The sequence below is a fragment of the Bombina bombina genome, chromosome 3 (genome assembly GCF_027579735.1).
Source record: "Bombina bombina isolate aBomBom1 chromosome 3, aBomBom1.pri, whole genome shotgun sequence".
Lineage (NCBI taxonomy): Eukaryota > Metazoa > Chordata > Amphibia > Anura > Bombinatoridae > Bombina > Bombina bombina.
Window position 1 is genome coordinate 558,846,026 of NC_069501.1, and position 20,527 is coordinate 558,866,552.

A 20,527-nucleotide genomic window follows, 5' to 3' on the forward strand; every position below is an offset into this window, starting at 1 on the left:
GTGCATTGCTTTTTCTTCAACTAAGGATATCTAAAAAATGAAGCAAAACAAATAATAGAAGTAAATTGTAATGTTGTTTAAATTTGTATTCTCTATCTGAATCATGAAACAAAGATTGTGGGTTTAGTGGCCCTTTAAGGTAAGGCACCTCAGCCTGTCTGAGGTGTAGGGGGCCTGATTGGTTTATTATTTTGAAGAATTTTTGCATAACGTTAAGAGGCTGTGGTATTAAAAATTCTTAAAGTGACTGTGTATTTAAAAAATTTCTACAATTTGGGGAATTTTTTATTTAGTATTATGGACATGGACCAAGACTGTGTATTTTGACAAATGCTTGTTATCCCTTGAGGCACAAATCGTTTTGCCTATGCAATTCTGTGCTGCATGCTTAGCTAGAACACTTCAATTTAAAGATAAATTGTTGCCCTCTGAGCCCAATGTCTCTCAGAATGATGCTGTGCAGGCAATGCCACAGCTTTCTCCTCAAACGTCCCAAGCCTCTATGGCGTCGCATACAGTGCCCTGCAGTTCCTCTCAGCCTCCTGGAGGAGTTTATTTGCCTGCAGATTTTGCTGCACAGGTATCTTCTGCGGTGTCTGCAGCATTATCTGCTTTTCCTATGCTGGGAAAACACAAGAGGAAAATTACACATTCAGATAGTAAGGTTTTTGTTCCACCTACTGCTACGCAGGTTGCCCTCCCTCATAAGTCTGATGATGAGGATACGTCGGTAGTCTCTAAGGGTGAAATCTCAGATTCGGACAGTATTATTCCTTCATCTGATACTGAAGAAGTAAACTTCATATTTAAGCTTGAGCACCTTCGTGTTAAATGAGGTATTGGCTACTTTGGACGACTCTAATACTTCTATTGTTGTCAACCCTAAGAAGTCTAGTAAACTCAATAAATACTATGATGTTCCTTCCTCTGTGGAAGTGTTTCCTGTTCCAGACCGTGTGATGAAGAGTATTTCACAGACGTCTCCCGCCTTTAAAAAGATGTTTCCTGTTGCTGACTCCATTAAAGATTCATGGTGCACGGTGCCTAAAGTAGAAGGGGCTATTTCTACTCTGGCTAAGAGAACTACAATCCCTATAGAGGATAGCTGCTCCTTTAAGGAACACATGGACAAAAAACTGGAGGCTTATTTGAAAAAGATGTATGTTCATCAAGGTCTTCAATGGCAACCTGCAGTTTGTATTGCCACAGTAGCAAGTGTGGCATCTTATTGGTGCAACGCCTTGTCTGAATCAATTTTAGTAGAGACTCAGTTGGAGGAGATCCAAGATAGGATTAAGGCTCTCAAACTAGCCAATTCCTTTATTTCTGATGCTAACATGCAAGCTATTAGACTGGGAGCCAAGATGTCTGGCTTCACTGTCTTAGCCCGCAGGGCTTTGTGGCTAAAATCTTAGCTGATGTTACCTCCAAGTCCAAGCTTCTGGCGCTTCCTTACAAGGGTAAGACCTTGTTTGGACCTGGTCTGGCAGAAATAATTTCTGATATTACAGGTAGAAAAGGATCTTTTCTACTACAAGACAAGAAGAACAGACCTAAAGGATGTCAAAGTAATTTTCGTTCCTTTCGTAACTTCAAAGGTCAAAAGTCTTCCTCTCCCAAGCAGGAACAGTCCAAGTCTTCTTGGAAGCCCAATCAATCTTGGAATAAGGGGAAGCAATCAAAGAGACCCTCAGCTGAGTCTAAGTCAGTATGAAGGGGCAGATTCCACCTCTCAAGATTATCTGCAGATCAGGTAAAAAGAGAGGCATTCTTGAACTGCGTTCAGGACCTTTCCTCCCTGGGAGTGATTGTTCCAGTTCCAGTAAGGGAACAGGGTCTAGGATTCTATTCAAATCTGTTTGTGGTTTCCAAAAAAGAGGGAACCTTTCAACCCACTTAAGACCTAAATTGTCTCAACAAATTTCTCAGGGTACCGTCCTTCAAAATGAAAACCATTTGTTCCATTCTTTCTTTGGTCCAAGAGGGTCAGTTCATGTTGACCATAGACCTGAAGGATGCATAACGTCATGTTCCCATCCACAGGGATCATCACAAGGTCCTGACATTCGCTTTCTAGACAAACACTTTCAGTTTGTGGCTCTTCCGGTTGGCCTTGCCACAGCTCCCAGAATTTTCTCAAAAGATCTGGGGGCTCTCTTGGCAGTGAGTGTCTTTAGCCCAGTTTATCAGGTTTCAGTCGGACAACATCACCTCGGTGGCTTACATCAACCACCAGGGAGGAACTCTGAGTTCCTTAGCCATGAAGGAGGTGGCAGGGATTATTCAGTGGGCGGAAGATCACAATTGTTGTCTGTCTGCCATCAACATTCCTGGAGTGGACAACTGGGAAGCGGATTTCCTGAGCAGACAGACATTTCATCCCGTGGAGTGGGCTAACCATCCGGAGTTGTTCTCCAGGTTAATCCTCAAATGGGGGGTACCGGAGTGGGATCTGATGGTGTCTCTGCAGAACGCCAAGCTTCCAAGGTACGGCTCAAGGTCAAGACATCCTCAGGCCGCTCTGATAGATGCTCTGGCGGTTCATTGGGATTTCGGTCTAGCATACCCGTTTCCTCCATTTGCGCACCTACCACGAGTTATTGCTTGTATCAAACAAGAGAGAGCATCAGTAATTCTAATAGCTCCTGCATGGTATACAGACCTAGTGAAAATGTAATCTCGGCCACCTTGGAGGTTGCCTCTGAGGAAGGACCTTCTAACTCAGGGTCCATTCCTCCATCCAAATCTCATTTCTCTGAAGCTGACTGCTTGGAGATTTAACGTTTAGTTCTGTCTAAGCGTGGATTTTCTGAGTCGGTCATTGAGACAATGATCCAGGCTCGCAAGCCTGTTACTCGAAAAATGTACCATAAGGTATGGCGTAAATACCTTTATTGGTGTGAATCTAAGGGCTACTCTTGGAGTAGGGTCAGGATTCCTAGTATTTTGTCTTTTTTTCCAGGAAGGTCTAGAGAAAGGGTTGTCAGTCAGTTCTCTGAAAGGTCCGATTTCTGCAATATCTATTTTGTTACACAAGCGTCTGGCGGATGTGCCAGATGTTGAATCTTTTTGCCAGGCCCTGGTCAGAATCAGGCCTGTGTTTAAACCTGTTTCTCCTCCTTGGAGACTTAATCTTGTTCTTAAAGTTTTGCACAGGCTCTGTTTGAGCCAATGCACTCCATAGAAGGTTTTGTTTCTTATTGCTATCTCTTCTGCTCAGAGAGTTTTGGAACTCTCGGCTTTGCAGTGTGATTCGCCTCACATTATCTTTCATGCAGATAAGGCGGTTCTTCGTACTAAATTGGGGGTTCTTCCTAAAGTGGTTTTGAATAGAAATATTAATCCGGAAATGGTTGTTCCTTCTCTCTGTCCCAATCCTTCTTCTCATGAAGAACGTCTGTTGCACAACTTGGATGTTGTGTGTGCTATAAAATTCTAGCTGCAGGTGACTAATGATTTTCGCCAGTCTTCTGCCCTGTTTGTTTCTCAGGAAATCGTAAGGGTCAGAAGGCTACTTCTGCTTCTCTTTCCCTATGGTTGAGAAGTATGATTAGTTTTGCTTATGAGACTGCTGGACAGCAGCCTCCTGAGAGAATTACAGCTCATTCCTCTAGGGCTGTCTCCTCTTCTTGGGCTTTTAAAAATTTATGCTTCTGTGGAACAGATTTGCAAGGCTGCAACTTGGTCCTCTCTGCATAATTTTTCCAAATGTGATACTTTTGCTGAGGTCTCTATTGGGATAAAGTTTCTTCAAGCGGTGGTGCCTTCGGTTTAGGTCTGCCTGTCTTGTTCTCCCTCCCTGTTCATTCTGTGTCCTCTAGCTTGGGTATTGGATCCTACTAGTAATTGAATGACGTTGTGGACTCTCCATATCTTAGGAAAGAAAACAAAATGTATGCTTACCTGATAAATTTATTTATTTCCGGATTTGGAGACTTCACAACCCAACCCTTTATTAAGACAGTTATTTTTGTCTAACCTCAGGCACCTCTACACCTTTTTGTGCTACTTCTTTTCCATTTCCCTTCGGTCGAATGACTGGGGATTATGGTTAGGGGAGTGACACTTAACAGCTTTGCTGTGGTGCTCTTTGCCGCCTCCTGCTGGCCAGGAGTGATATTCCCACTAGTAATTGAATGACGTTGTGGACTCTCCATATCCGGAAAGAAATTTATCAGGTAAGCATACATTTTGTTATTTCTTTTGCATGATGTACTGAGTCCACGGATTCATCCTTACTTGTGGGATATTATCCTTCCTAACAGGAAGTGGCAAAGAGAGCACCACAGCAGAGCTGTCTATATAGCTCCCCCCTTAACTCCACCCTCCAGTCATTCTCTTTGCTGGCTCTAAGCAGGAAGGGTAAAGTGAAAGAGGTGTTAAACTGTTAGTTTTATTTTATCTACAATCAAGAGTTTGTTATTTTTAAATGGAACCGGTGTTGTACTATTTACTCTCAGGCAGGACATAGATGAAGATTTCTGCCTGGAGGATTATGATCTTAGCATTTGTAACTAAGGTCCACTGCTGTTCCCACAGAAGCTGAGGAGTACAGGAAAACTTCAGTGTGAGGAACGGTTTCTTGCTATACAGCAATGAGGTATGTTCAGTCATATTTTCTGCAGAGACTGTGTTAACTAAGAAAGGCTGACAGTATCTCTATTAGGGGAAGGGTAATCCTAGTGGTATAAGAGGCTTTACTAGCTTGCATTAAGAGCTAAATTTTTTTGGGCACTCAGTTTGTATATGAGAGATTGGAGCAAACGTTTGTGTGTTCTGGGAGTAACATTTTTTATTCTGATGGGACATTGGGTTCATTTGGCTTATTTGGGGTTTTTATAACAAACAAGGTTTGAAGATTTTGTGTAGGCCCAAGCAACATCGAGTGCGGTGGGCGGGGCCTATTTTCGCGCCTCAGTTGCGCATTTAGTTATACAGTCAAGCAGCAAGCAACTTCTCCAGAGGTCCTGTTACTCTTCTGAGGGCCTAATCGAAGCTTTAACCTCATATTGTCTTTCCCTAAGGGCAGGTAGGGCGGCAAGGTGCTAACAGGGGTTTTTACCGGTTTTAGACATTTATCAATCCGTTTTTTTCATTTGGGGGTTTATTGCTTATTTACTTGTGGTGCAATCCTTCTAAAGCTTAGTGGGTACACTGTTAAAATTTCGGAAAATTTGAAGCAATTTTAACCTGTTTTGCAGTTTGTATATGCCTTTTCTCCAACATTGGTGTGTCCGGTCCACGGCGTCATCCATTACTTGTGGGAAATGTTCTCCCCCACAGGGAAAGGCAAGGAGAGCACACAGCAAGAGCTGTCCATATAGCTCCCCCTCTGGCTCCGCCCCCCAGTCATTCTCCTTGCCGCTCTGAACAAGTAGCATCTACCACGGGGATGGCAAGGAGTTTGTGGTGTTAGTTGTAGTTTTTTATTCTTCTATCAAGAGTTTGTTATTTTAAAATAGTGCTGGCTTGTACTATTTACTCTATAACAGAAGAGTGATGAAGATTTCTGTTTAAGAGGGCTATGATTTTAGCACAAGTAACTAAAATCCATTACTGTTACCACGCAGGACTGTTGAAACAAGAGAACTTCAGTTGGGGGTAACAGTTTGCAGACTCATCTGCTTCAGGTATGACTAGTCTCCTTCTAACAACACAGGCTAATGCTAGATGACAGTCATTTTTCCCCTCAAGGGAAACGGTAAGCCATTTGTCTTTCACCTCAGCAAAAAAGATAACAGGCTTCCCCTTTTTGTTTTTTATGCTGGTAGACACTGTTAGGGGCTAAATCGATTGGTTTTTATTACAATATTATACCATTTGAAATATTTTATAAGCTCACATACACTTGGGAACGTTTTTGTTTAAAATCGTTTTTATTGCATTGTTTGCCTGCCTAAATCTGTTTAACATGTCTGTTCCATCAGATAACCTATGTTCTGTGTGTATAGAGACAAATGTGGTTCCCCCTTCAAGTGTTTGTGATAATTGCGCCATAGCGTCCAAACAAAATCAGGACAGCTCTGTTATTTTTCATAATGTTGCCCAAGATGATTTATCTAATGAAGGTAGTGGGGATAGCTCTACATCCTCTCCTTCTGTGTCTACACCAGCTTTGCCCGCGCAGGCGACACCTAGCGCGCCAGTGCTTATTTCTATGCAACAATTATCAGCAGTAGTGGATAATTCTATAGCAAATCTTTTATCCAAACTGCCAGTTTTTCAGAGAAAGCGTGATTGTTCAGTTTTAAATACAGATAAAAAGGATGAACAATCAGACGCTGACGATGCCTTATCTATTTTACCCTCACATCAATCGGAATTGGCTGTGAGGGAAGGGCTGTCTCAGGGTGAAATTTCAGACTCAAGAAAAATTTCTCAACAGGTAGAACCTGATCTAGTGGCATTTAAGTTTAAGCTAGAACATCTCCGCGCTTTGCTTAAGGAGGTATTAGCTACTCTGGATGACTGTGATTCCATGGTAGTACCAGAGAAGTTGTGCAAATTGGACAAATTTTTAGAGGTCCCAGTGCACGACAACGCTTTTCCAATATCTAAGAGGGTAGCGAACATAGTGGAAAAGGAGTGGGAGAAGCCAGGTGTACCCTTTGCCCCACCTCCTATATTTAAGAAAATGTTTCCCATAGTAGACCCTAGAAGGGACGCATGGCAAACGGTCCCGAAGGTTGAGGGAGCTGTTTCAACACTAGCGAAGCGCACAACTATTCCTATAGAGGACAGCTGCGCTTTCAAAGATCCTATGGATAAAAAATTGGAAGGATTGCTTAAAAAGATTTTTGTTCAGCAAGGGTTCATCCTTCAACCAGCTACGTGTGTTATTACTGTCACTTCAGCGGCGTCCTTTTGGTTAGAAGAACTAGAAAGGTCGCTCCAGAAAGAGACTTCCTATGAAGAAGTCATGGACAGAATTCACGCATTAAAGTTAGCTAATTCCTTTATATTGGATGCCGCCTTTCAAATAACGAAATTGGCGGCGAAAAACTCAGGTTTTGCTATAGTAGCGCGGAGGGCGCTTTGGCTAAAATCCTGGTCGGCAGACGTGTCGTCCAAGACTAAGTTACTGAATATTCCTTTCAAGGGTAAGACCCTTTTTGGGCCGGAATTGAAGGAAATTATTTCAGACATCACTGGGGGTAAGGGCCATGCCCTCCCACAGGATAGGCCTTTTAAGGCTAAGAACAAGTCTAATTTTTGTTCCTTTCGCAATTTCAGGAACGGACCGGCTAATAACTCCACTGCCGCTAGACAAGAAGGTAACGCGGCCCAGCCAAACCCGCTTGGAAGCCCATGCAAGGCTGGAACAAGGGTAAACAAACCAAGAAACCTGCTGCTGCTACCAAGACAGCATGAAGGGGTAGCTCCCAATCCGGGACCGGATCTGGTAGGGGGCAGACTATCTCTCTTTGCTCAGGCTTGGGCAAGAGATGTTCTGGATCCCTGGGCACTAGAGATAGTTTCCAAGGGATACCTGTTAGAATTCAAGGGACTTCCTCCAAAGGGAAGGTTCCACCTGTCTCGCTTAACTTCAGACCAGATAAAGAAACAGGCATTCTTACATTGTGTAAGAGACCTATCAAAGATGGGAGTGATAAACCCAGTCCCCTCCGGGGAACAAGGTCTAGGGTTTTACTCAAACCTGTCTGTGGTTCCCAAAAAAGAGGGAACTTTCAGGCCAATTCTGGATTTAAAGATATTAAACAAGTTCCTCAGAGTTCCATCCTTCAAGATGGAAACCATTCGGACAATCTTACCAACAATCCAGCAGGGTCAATTTTTGACTACCGTGGATCTGAAGGATGCGTATCTGCATATCCCAATCCACAAATCTCATCATCAGTTCCTGAGGTTCGCCTTTCTGGACAAACATTACCAGTTTGTGGCTCTTCCATTCGGTTTAGCCACCGCTCCCAGAATTTTCACAAAGGTGCTAGGGTCCCTTCTAGCGGTCCTAAGACCGAGGGGCATCGTTGTAGCACCTTATCTAGACGACATCCTAATCCAAGCGTCGTCTCTTTCCAAAGCGAGGGCTCATACAGACATTGTGTTGGCTTTTCTCAGATCTCACGGGTGGAAAGTGAACATAGAAAAAAGTTCACTGTCACCGTCCACAAGGGTTCCTTTTCTGGGAACAATAATAGATTCTGTGGAAATGAAGATCTTTCTCAGACATCAGAAAGACAAAGCTTCTAAAAGCTTGTCGAGTTCTTCACTCTATTCCTCAACCCTCCATAGCTCAATGCATGGAAGTAATAGGACTAATGGTCGCAGCAATGGATGTGGTTCCTTTTGCTCGAATTCATCTAAGACCATTACAGCTGTGCATGCTCAATCAGTGGAATGGGGACTATACAGACTTGTCTCCCCAAATTCAAGTAGACCAGGTAACCAGGGACTCACTTCTCTGGTGGTTGACCCAGGATCACCTGTCTCAGGGAATGAGTTTCCGCAGACCGGAGTGGGTCATCGTCACGACAGACGCCAGCCTCTTGGGGTGGGGCGCAGTCTGGGACCCTCTGAAAGCTCAGGGCCTATGGTCGCGGGAAGAGTCGCTTCTCCCGATAAACATTTTGGAACTAAGAGCTATATTCAATGCGCTCCTGGCTTGGCCTCAGCTAGCGGAAGCCAGGTTCATAAGATTTCAGTCGGACAACATAACGACTGTTGCGTACATCAATCATCAGGGGGGAACAAAGAGTTCCCTAGCGATGAAGGAAGTAACCAAGATAATCCAATGGGCAGAGAATCACTCCTGCCATCTATCTGCTATTCACATCCCAGGAGTAGACAACTGGGAGGCGGACTATTTGAGTCGTCAGACTTTCCATCCGGGGGAGTGGGAACTCCATCCGGAGGTCTTTGTTCAGTTAACCCAATTATGGGGCATTCCAGACATGGATCTAATGGCGTCTCGTCGGAACTTCAAGATTCCTTGCTACGGGTCCAGATTCAGGGATCCCAAGGTGACTCTAGTGGATACATTAGTGGCGCCTTGGTCGTTCAACCTAGCATATGTGTTTCCACCGTTTCCTCTCCTCCCCAGGCTCATAGCCAGGATCAAACAGGAGAAGGCCTCAGTGATTCTGATAGCTCCTGCGTGGCCACGCAGGACTTGGTATGCAGACCTGGTGAATATGTCATCGGCTCCACCATGGAAGCTACCTTTGAGACAGGACCTTCTAGTACAAGGTCCATTCGAACATCCCAATCTAGTTTCTCTGCAGCTGACTGCTTGGAAATTGAACGCTTCATTTTATCCAAGCGTGGGTTTTCAAATTCTGTGATTGATACTCTGGTCCAAGCCAGAAAACCTGTGACTAGAAGGATTTACCATAAAATATGGAAAAAATATATCTGTTGGTGTGAATCCAAAGGATTCTCCTGGAGTAAGATTAAAATTCCAAAGATTCTCTCCTTTCTCCAAGAAGGTTTGGATAAAGGATTGTCAGCTAGTTCTCTAAAAGGACAGATTTCTGCATTATCCGTCTTGTTGCACAAATGACTGGCAGCTTTGCCAGATGTACAAGCTTTTGTTCAGGCTTTGGTTAGAATCAAGCCTGTTTACAGACCCATGACTCCTCCTTGGAGTCTAAATTTAGTTCTTTCAGTTCTTCAAGGGGTTCCGTTTGAACCTTTACATTCCATAGATATTAAGTTACTATCTTGGAAAGTTCTGTTTTTGGTTGCTATTTCTTCTGCTAGAAGAGTTTCTGAATTATCTGCTTTGCAGTGTGATCCACCCTATCTGGTATTCCATTCAGATAAGGTTGTTTTGCGTACTAAGCCTGGTTTTCTTCCAAAAGTTGTTTCCAACGAGAACATCAACCAGGAAATAGTTGTTCCTTCTTTGTGTCCGAATCCAGTTTCAAAGAAGGAACGTTTATTACACAATTTAGATGTTGTTCGTGCTTTAAAGTTCTATTTAGAAGCAACAAAAGATTTTAGACAAACCTCATCCTTGTTTGTCGTTTACTCTGGTAAGAGGAGAGGTCAAAAAGCTACTGCTACCTCTCTCTCTTTCTGGCTGAAAAGCATTATCCGCTTGGCTTATGAGACTGCCGGACGGCAGCCTCCTGACCGTATCACAGCTCACTCTACTAGGGCTGTGGCTTCCACATGGGCCTATAAGAACGAGGCTTCTGTTGACCAGATATGTAAGGCAGCGACTTGGTCTTCTCTGCACACTTTTGCCAAATTCTACAAATTTGATATTTTTGCTTCTTCGGAGGCTGTTTTTGGGAGAAAGGTTTTGCAAGCCGTGGTGCCTTCTGTTTAGGTAACCTGATTTGCTCCCTCCCTTCATCCGTGTCCTAAAGCTTTGGTATTGGTTCCCACAAGTAATGGATGACGCCGTGGACCGGACACACCAATTTTGGAGAAAACAGAATTTATGCTTACCTGATAAATTACTTTCTCCAACGGTGTGTCCGATCCACGGCCCGCCCTGGTTTTTTTAATCAGGTTGAAATTTTTTTTCTTTATACACTACAGTCACCACGGCACCCTATAGTTTCTCCTTTTTCTCCTAACCGTCGGTCGAATGACTGGGGGGCGGAGCCAGAGGGGGAGCTATATGGACAGCTCTTGCTGTGTGCTCTCCTTGCCTTTCCCTGTGGGGGAGAACATTTCCCACAAGTAATGGATGACGCCGTGGACCGGACACACCGTTGGAGAAAGTAATTTGTCAGGTAAGCATAAATTCTGTTTTTTTCTCTTAAAGGCACAGTACCGTTTTTGCAAATTGTGTTATTTTCATTAAATAAAGTTGTTTTCCAAGCTTGCTTGCCTCATTACTAGCCTGTTAAACATGTCTGACATTGAGGAAACTCATTGTTCAATTTGTTTAGAAGCCATTGTGGAACCCCCTCTTAGAATGTGTCCCACTTGTACTGATATGTCTATAAATTGCAAACAGTATATTTTGACTTATAAAAGTTTGGCATTAGATGATTCTCAGACAGAAGGAAATCAGGTTTTGCCATCTAGTTCTCCCCAAGTGTCACAACCAGTAACGCCCGCACAAGTGACGCCAAGTACTTCTAGTGCGTCTAATTCTTTCACCTTGCAAGATATGGCTTCAGTTATGAATACTACCCTCACAGAGGTTTTATCTAAGCTGCCAGGGTTGCAAGGGAAGCGCAGTAGCTCTGGGTTAAGATCAAATGCTGAGCCTTCTGACGCTTTAGTAGCCGTATCCGATGTACCCTCACAATGTTCAGAAGTAGGGGTGAGGGATTTGCTGTCTGAGGGAGAGTTTTCTGATTCAGGAAAGATGTTCCCTCAGACAGACTCAGATATGACGGCCTTTAAATTTAAGCTAGAGCACCTCCGCTTATTGCTCAGGGAGGTTTTAGCGACTCTGGATGATTGTGACCCTATTGTAGTTCCAGAGAAATTGTGTAAAATGGACAAATATTTAGAGGTTCCCGTTTACACTGATGTTTTTCCGGTCCCTAAGAGGATTTCGGACATTGTTACTAAGGAGTGGGATAGACCAGGTATTCCGTTCGCTCCCCCTCCTGTTTTTAAGAAATTGTTTCCCATATCTGACACCATTAAGGACTCATGGCAGACGGTCTCTAAGGTGGAGGGAGCTATTTCTACTCTGGCTAAGCGTACAACTATACCTATTGAAGAAAGTTGTGCTTTCATTGATCCTATGAATAAAAAATTAGAGGGTCTCCTAAAGAAATTTTTTGTTCATCAAGGTTTTCTTCTTCAACCTATAGCATGCATTGTTCCTATAACCACTGCAGCTGCCTTTTGGTTTGAGGCTCTAGAAGAGGCTCTTCAGATGGAGACCCCACTAGATGATATTCTGGATAGAATTAAGGCTCTTAAGCTAGCTAATTCTTTTATGACAGACGCCGCTTTTCATCTTGCTAAGTTAGTGGCAAAGAATTCAGGTTTTGCCATTTTAGCGCGTAGAGCGTTATGGCTTAAGTCCTGGTCAGCTGATGTGTCATCTAAATCTAAGCTGTTGACCATCCCTTTCAAGGGTAAGACCCTATTCGGGCCTGCACTGAAAGAGATCATTTCAGACATCACTGGGGGGAAGGGTCATGCCCTCTCTCAGGATAAGTCAAATAAGACAAGGACCAAACAAAATAATTTTCGTTCCTTTCGAAACTTCAAGAGTGGTCCCACTTCCTCTTCCTCTGCTGCAAAGCAAGAAGGGAACTTTTCTCAATCCAAGCCAACTTGGAGACCTAATCAGGCTTGGGACAAGGGTAAACATGCCAAAAAGCCTGCTGCTGCCACTAAGACAGCATGAAGGGGTAGCCCCCGATCCGGGAACGTATCTAGTAGGGGGCAGACTCTCTCTCTTTGCTCAGGCCTGGGCAAGAGACGTTCAGGATTCCTGGGCAGTAGAAATCGTTACCCAGGGATATCTTCTAGATTTCAAGGATTCTCCTCCAAGGGGGAGGTTCCATCTTTCTCAATTGTCTGTAAACCCAACAAAAAGAGAGGCGTTCTTACAGTGTGTAGAAGACCTTTTTACCATGGGAGTGATCTGCCCAGTCCCGAAAGCAGAACAGGGGCAGGGGTTCTACTCAAATCTGTTTGTGGTTCCCAAAAAAGAGGGAACTTTCAGACCAATTCTAGATCTCAAGATCCTAAACCAATTTCTAAAAGTCCCATCTTTCAAGATGGAGACCATTCGGACTATTTTACCAATGATCCAGGAGGGTCAATATATGACCACTGTGGACTTAAAGGATGCGTATCTACACATTCCTATCCACAAAGATCATCACCAATTCCTCAGGTTTGCCTTTCTTGACAAGCATTACCAGTTTGTGGCTCTTCCCTTCGGGTTGGCCACGGCGCCACAAATCTTCACAAAGGTGCTAGGGTCCCTTATGGCGGTTCTAAGGCCGCGGGGCATAGCAGTGGCGCCTTATCTAGACGACATTCTAATTCAAGCGTCGAATTTCCAACTAGCCAAGTCTCACACGGACTTAGTGTTGGCCTTTCTAAGATCTCACGGGTGGAAGGTGAAGGTAAAAAAGAGTTCTCTTTCCCCCCTCACAAGAGTTTCATTTCTAGGGACTCTGATAGACTCGGTGGACATGAAAATATTTCTGATGGATGTCAGGAAATCAAAGATGTTGTCCACCTGCCAAGCTCTTCATTCCATTCCTCGGCCGTCAGTGGCTCAGTGTATGGAGGTAATCGGTCTAATGGTAGCAGCAATGGACATAGTTCCGTTTGCTCGCTTGCATCTCAGACCACTGCAACTATGCATGCTCAATCAGCGGAATGGGGATTATGCGGATTTATCTCCTCAGATAAATCTGGATCAAGAGACCAGAGACTCTCTTCTTTGGTGGTTGTCATAGGATCATCTGTCCCAGGGAATGTGTTTCCGCAGGCCAGATTGGGTTATAGTGATGACAGACGCCAGCCTTTTGGGCTGGGGTGCAGTCTGGAATTCCCTGAAAGCACAGGGTTTGTGGACTCGGGAGGAGGCCCTCCTACCGATAAATATTCTGGAATTAAGAGCGATATTCAATGCTCTTCAGGCATGGCCTCAGCTGGCTTCGGCCATATTCATCAGATTTCAGTCGGACAACATCACGACTGTGGCTTATATCAATCATCAGGGGGGAACAAGGAGTTCCTTAGCGATGATAGAAGTTTCAAGAATAATCCGTTGGGCAGAGGCTCACTCTTGCCATCTGTCAGCGATCTATATCCCAGGGGTAGAGAACTGGGAGGCAGATTTTCTAAGTCGTCAGACTTTTCATCGGGGGGAGTGGGAACTCCATCTGGAGGTGTTTGCTCAACTGGTTCAGCTATGGGGCACACCAGAATTTTATCTGATGGCGCCTCGTCAGAACGCCAAACTTTCTTGTTACGGATCCAGGTCAAGGGATCCTCAGGCAGTACTGATAGATGCTCTAGCAGTACCCTCGTCGTTCATCCTGGCTTATGTGTTTCCACCTTTCCCTCTCCTTCCACGTCTGATTGCCAGAATCAAACAGGAGAGCGCATCAGTGATTTTGATAGCGCCTGCGTGGCCACGCAGGACTTGGTATGCAGACCTGGTGGACATGTCATCTCTTCCACCATGGTCTCTGCCACTGAGACAGGACCTTCTGATTCAAGGTCCATTCAAGCATCCAAATCTAATTTATCTCCAACTGAATGCTTGGAGATTGAACGCTTGATTCTATCGAAGCGGGGTTTCTCTGAGTCGGTCATAGATACCTTGATTCAGGCTCGAAACCCTGTTACCAGGAAAATCTATCATAAGATATGGCGTAAATATCTTTTTTGGTGCGAATCCAAAGGCTACTCCTGGAGTAGAATCAGGATTCCTAGGATTTTGTCTTTTCTCCAAGAGGGATTGGAGAAAGGATTGTCAGCTAGTTCTCTAAAAGGACAGATATCTGCTCTGTCTATTCTGTTGCACAAGCGTCTGGCAGATGTTCCAGACGTTCAGGCTTTTTGTCAGGCTTTAGCTAGAATTAAGCCTGTGTTTAAACCTGTTGCTCCGCCATGGAGTCTAAATTTAGTTCTTAAAGTTCTTCAGGGGGTTCCGTTTGAACCCATGCATTCCATAGATATTAAGATTTTAACTTGGAAGGTTTTGTTCTTAGTTGCTATCTCTTCAGCTTGAAGAGTTTCTGAACTATCTGCATTACAATGTGACTCGCCTTATCTTGTTTTCCATGCTGATAAGGTGGTTTTGCGTACCAAACCTGGGTTCCTACCTAAGGTTGTTACTACCAGGAATATCAATCAGAAAATTGTTGTTCCTTCTCTGTGTCCTAATCCTTCTTCTAAGAAGGAACGTCTGTTGCACAACTTGGACGTAGTTCGTGCTTTGAAGTTTTATTTGCAGGCAACCAAAGATTTTCGTCAAACACCTTCTTTGTTGTCTATTCTGGAAAGCGTAGGGGTCAAAAGGCTACGGCTACCTCTCTTTCCTTTTGGCTGAAAAGCATCATCCGTTTGGCTTATGAGACTGCTGGACTGCAGCCTCCTGAAAGGATTACAGCTCATTCTACTAGAGCGGTAGCTTCCACATGGGCTTTTAAAAATGATGCTTCTGTTGAACAGATTTGTAAGGCTGCGACTTGGTCTTCGCTCCATACCTTTTAAAAATTTTACAAATTTGATACTTTTGCAGTGGTGCCTTCCGTTTAGGTTCCTGTCTTGTCCCTCCCTTCATCCTTGTCCCAAAGCTTTGGTATTGGTATCCCACAAGTAAGGATGAATCCATGAACTCGGTACATCATGCAAAAGAAAACAAAATTTATGCTTACCTGATACATTTCTTTCTTTTGCGATGTACCGAGTCCACGGCCCTCTCTGTCTATTCAAGACAGATGGTATTTTTTATTAAAAACTTCAGTCACCTCTGCACCTTATAGTTTCTCCTTTTCTTCCTTGGCCTTTGGTCGAATGACTGGGGGCTGGAGTTAAATAGACAGCTCTGCTGTGGTGCTCTCTTTGCCACTTCCTGTTAGGAAGGATAATATCCCACAAGTAAGGATGAATCCGTGGACTCGGTACATCGCAAAAGAAAGAAATTTATCAGGTAAGCATAAATTTGGGGTTTTTTTTAGTAGACAACCCAAAGTTTTGATCTAGGCCCATTTTGGTATATTTCATGCCACCATTTCACCGCCAAATTCGATCAAATAAAAAAAATAGTTTACTTTTTTCACAAACTTTAGGTTTCTCACTGAAATTATTTACAAAGAGCTTGTGCAATCATCGCACAAATGGTTGTAAATGCTTCTCTGGGATCCCCTTTGTTCAAAAATAGCAGACATATATATGGCTTTGACATTGCTTTTTGGTAATTAGAAGGCCACTAAATGCAGCTACGCACAACACTTGTATTATGCCCAGCAGTGAAGGGGTTAATTAGGTAGATTGTAGGGTTAATTTTAGCTTTAGTGTATAGATTTAGTGTATAGATTACCCTCCCACCTGACACATCCTGATCCCTCTCAAACAGCTCTCTTTCCTCCCCACCCCCACAATGGTCACCCCCATCTTAAGTACTGGCAGAAAGTCTGCTAGTAGTAAAATAAAAGGCTTTTTTAAAAATAATAATAATAAAATATGTATTTTCTGCAGTATAGGATCCCCCTAGCCTCGCTGATTCTGCCAGTACCCAGTTTCCTATAATCTTATTTATTTTTAAAATGAATAAAACATTTTTTCTGTAGTGTAGGTGCCCCCCTCATTACACCCCCCCTTCCTCCTTCCCACTCACTAACTGTATTATTATTATTATTATTATTTTTTTTTTTTCTGTAGCGTAGCGGTCCCTCCCACCCCTCCAGCGATGGGCCACCCACCTCCCTCCTAACCCTCCCATGCCACCAACAGTCGGCACCATCGCTGGCCGATGCAGACGACCTCTCTGCATCGGTTACTGCCTGGAAGGTATTTCACGATGCCTCAATATCGAGGCATCACTGCAGTACCCTGAGAGCGGCTGGAAGCGATCGCAATATCAAGGTATTGCAGCGAGGACGTGCCAGGTACGTCCATGGTCGTTAACAGGCGTTTTTTGGAGGACGTACCTGACATGTCTTTGGTCGTTAAGGGGTTAAATGAAATTAAAAAAATTGATAGATAATTGGTTACTGGCAGACAGCTGCCAGTACCTAAGATGGCGGGAATTAATTTGAAGCGTGAGGGTTAGAGCTTTTTGGGAGGGATCAGATAGGTGGAAAGGTAAGGGGGCAATCCTACACTAAGGAAAATAATAATATATTTTTTTTTTTAAATGTAAAACTGCATACTGGCAGACTGTCTGCCAGTACCTAAGATGTGAGTGAACAGTGGGGGAGGGAAGAGAGCTGTTTGAGAGAGAACAAGGGGTGAGAAGACTCAGTTGGGGAGCGTAACCTCTATACTAAAGCTAAAATTAACCTTACAAGCTACCTAATTAACCCCTTAAACTGCTGGTAATAATAAGTGTGGCGCGCAGCTGCAATTAGCGGCCTTCCAATTACCAAAAAGCTTGTCTATTTCTGAACAATGGGGATCCCAGAGAAGCTTTTACAATAATTTGTGCGATAATTGCACAAGCGGTATGTAAATAATTTCAGTGAGAAACCCAAAGTTTGTGATAAAGTTAACGTTTTTTTAATTTGATCGCATTTGGCGGTAAAATGGTGGCATGAAATATACCAAAATGGGCCTAGATCAATACTTTGGGTTGTCAACTAAAAAAAAAATATAGTCTCTATAGGTAAATTAAAAAAAAAAGGCTCTATTTCTGTTTAAATGCAGTGATGGTAAAAATGCTCTGGTCTTTTTTGAGAAGTCTTATTCTGAGCTGCCCGGTCCTTAAGGGGTTAAACTTTATCTCATTCCCCATAAAATGCTTAATTAAAAATACTTTGCAATGCATTTTCATTATTTATTTTCCTTGCTTTCACTGTAATTTCAACTGGAACATTTCCACCCCCAGAGAGACTGTAGTGTATTCTTTGGAATGCAGATCTGACAGTCATTTGTGCTGCTCATTGATTGGCTAATAGGTACAGGGGATTTTTATATCTGTCCTTGATTGGTCACAGTAAATAAAGGAAGATCAATAATATTCAAGAGCCTTTCTATTGGGTGTGCCCTGGGCTTGCAAAAAGTGCATATTTTTCTAATAAAATGACATTATTTTAAAACATTAATTTTGTATTCAGATTTTTTACAATGCAGTTAATAATTCCTGATGCATACATTTTTAAAAATGTCACTTTAATGTAACAAGTATAAAATGTTTACAATTTTATTTATTTTTATACATGACATTTTCTTCATTGGCAATACATGCAATATAATTTCTAAACTTTATACTTGCTATATATTTTTTTCCCTCCTTAGGGACCTTCGCAGGATTGCTTATCGGAAGTTCACTATGTGGATCTATAAGTGTATTGGGCCGACAGATCAAAGACCTATTCCATCTTGCTTGGTAAAAGCAGTTCGTTCACAGTACCCTGCACAGGACGACATAAATGTTGGATTCCACACTGTAGAATGTGATGGTAATGCAGCCTATATGATCCATGAATAATGTCTTTGTCAGCATTGTTTGTATATTTATTTGTTTTCTTACATTTTTTTTATAGTTATGAGTTTCATTGTTACATTTTCTAATATCTACTTTTATATATTTAGTGTTGTGTGTTTTGTATAGCTCTATTATAATACAATTTCAAAATAATTTTATATTATACAACAATATAACATTTGATAATTAAACTTTGAAATTGTACATTGTTTACATTATGAGGAATGAAAATAAACAGTAAAAGAAGAATTAAAAAAGGACATTAAACACTTCTTGATTGTGTGCAAAACGTGTACTTTCTCCCACACTCCATAGAGAGGTCAGTTTTCCTTTTGGTCTCTCTAAGTAAATTGGAAAGCTGTTTAAAATGTAATGCTCTGTCGAACACTGTGGGGGACTTTAAGAATGCGTGGGGTAGGCATAAGGCTATCATACACACTAATTAAGCTTATACTTTACAGGAAATGTGAGCAGACTTGATGAGCCTATGGTTCTTATCTGCTGTTAAAATCAAAGTTTCTATGTTTTCTTCTATGAATTACAAAAGTTTAAATTTGACTTTACTATCCCTTTAAAGGACCAGTAAATAGCTGATTTTGGTATTAATTTTAAATGTTGTATAGTTTAAATATATGTAAGTGATCACACAGATGTAATGATTTTATAATAAAAACTTATTTTAACTTATTTTATAGTAGATTTCTGAATTCCCTCAACAAGCTCTGTTTTCAAAGCAGACCTTCCACCACCCACAGAGGCGTTACTGATCTTGATTGACAACTTGAGACAATGCAGAAGTGAACATGCTAAATAAAAAAGGTGTAAAACTGCAGACTGTTTGCTAGTACTTAAAGGGACAGTCTACACCAGAATATTTATTGTTTTAAAAAATAGATAATCCCTTTATTACTCATTCCCTAGTTTTGCATAACCAACACAGTTATATTAATACACTTTTTACCTCTGTGATTATCTTGTATCTAAGCCTCTGCAAACTGCCCCTTATTTCAGTTCTTTTGACAGACTTGCATTTTAGCAAATCAGTGCTGGCTCCTAGGAACTCCACATGCGTGAGCACAGTGGTATCTATATGAAACACTTGAACTAACACCCTCTAGTGGTGAAAAACTGTCAAAATGCCCTGAGCTAACAGGCGGCCTTCAAGGGCTTAGAAATTAGCATATGAACGTCCTAGATTTAGCTTTCAACTAAGAATACCAAGGGAACAAAGCTCAATTGGTGATAGGGCATAATTACATGCCCTATCTGAATAATGAAAGTTTGTTTTGGACTAGACTGTCCCTTTAAGATGGGGGTGACCATTGGGGGGTGGGGGAGGGAAGAGAGCTGTTTGAGAGGGATCAGGGAGTGGGAAGTGTCAGGCGGGAGGCAGATCTCGACACTAAAGCTAAAATTAACCTTACAAGCTACCTAATTAACCCCTTCACTGCTGGGAATAAGTGTGGTGCGCAGCTGCAATTAGCAGCCTTCTAATTACCAAAAAGCAACAGCAAAGCCATATATGTCTGCTATTTCTCTTTTACAAATACCAAGAGATCAATGCAAATAATAATAGGATAATTAAATTGGAAAATGCTAACTGTCATCTAAGTTAACAGAGGTAGGTAAAAACAGGGTTTCAATTTGAATGCTTTTTAGAAAATCAATATACTAAAATAAAATAATGGCATAAATTGTTAATGTACAGTGGTTATTTTCTTACTAGCACACAGCTAGATTAAAAGCAAAATGCATGAGTTAGCTACAGCTTTTAACCAATTGCTAAAAGGCCCATGTCAAAATCTCTTCCTCTCTGGCTTTCTAACTTATTGCCATACAATGCGGGGATGGAGAGATGGACCTTTTAGCACTTGGCCAAATGCTGTAACTAGCACTTCCATTTTGCTTTTAATCTAGATGTGTATGTATATGTATGTAATATATATATAAATATTTAGCCTTTCATGATTGTTTGGTACTCTACGCATCCAGCCCCCCTTGAAAAACAATAGGACAGACACTTTGGTTTAAAATTTAGCCTTTAATGAATTTCATAATAGCACTACATATCTCCTCAAATACCCCCAACAGGCTAGGTTTTCATTATAGCTGAACCAGTACACTGGTGAAATAATCAGCTGATGGTTGCGAGCAAGTTAGTAACCATGGTGTTATTGATCAGCTGATTATTTCACCTGTGCACTGGTTCAGCTATAATGAAAACTTAACCTGTTGGGGGTACTCAAGGACCACGATTGAGAAACTATTTGTTACGGAACCTTTATCTAATGGAGCATGTAACAAAAACACTTTTATAGAGCTTAAACGTACCACAACCAATCGCCAATAATAAAAACAGCTGTGAGCCCATCGTGTGCACGAGCATGTAATTTCTCTTGTAAGGTGTATCCAGTCCACGGATTCATCCATTACTTGTGGGATATTCTCCTTCCCAACAGGAAG

The 20,527-nt window shown here is 42.3% G+C and overlaps 1 protein-coding gene across 2 annotated transcripts in view; it reads left to right on the forward strand.

Moving 5' to 3' along the window:
- Positions 1 to 18,751, forward strand: part of LOC128651795 (P2X purinoceptor 7) — a 45,441-nt gene extending 26,690 nt beyond the window's left edge. For both annotated transcript variants that reach the window (XM_053704779.1, XM_053704778.1), the window contains one exon: positions 17,875 to 18,751. In XM_053704779.1, coding sequence (XP_053560754.1) covers positions 17,875 to 18,067 — 193 coding nt within the window. In that variant the 3' untranslated portion in view covers positions 18,068 to 18,751. The remainder of the gene's footprint in view (positions 1 to 17,874) is intronic.
- The last annotated feature ends 1,776 nt before the right edge of the window (positions 18,752 to 20,527 follow it).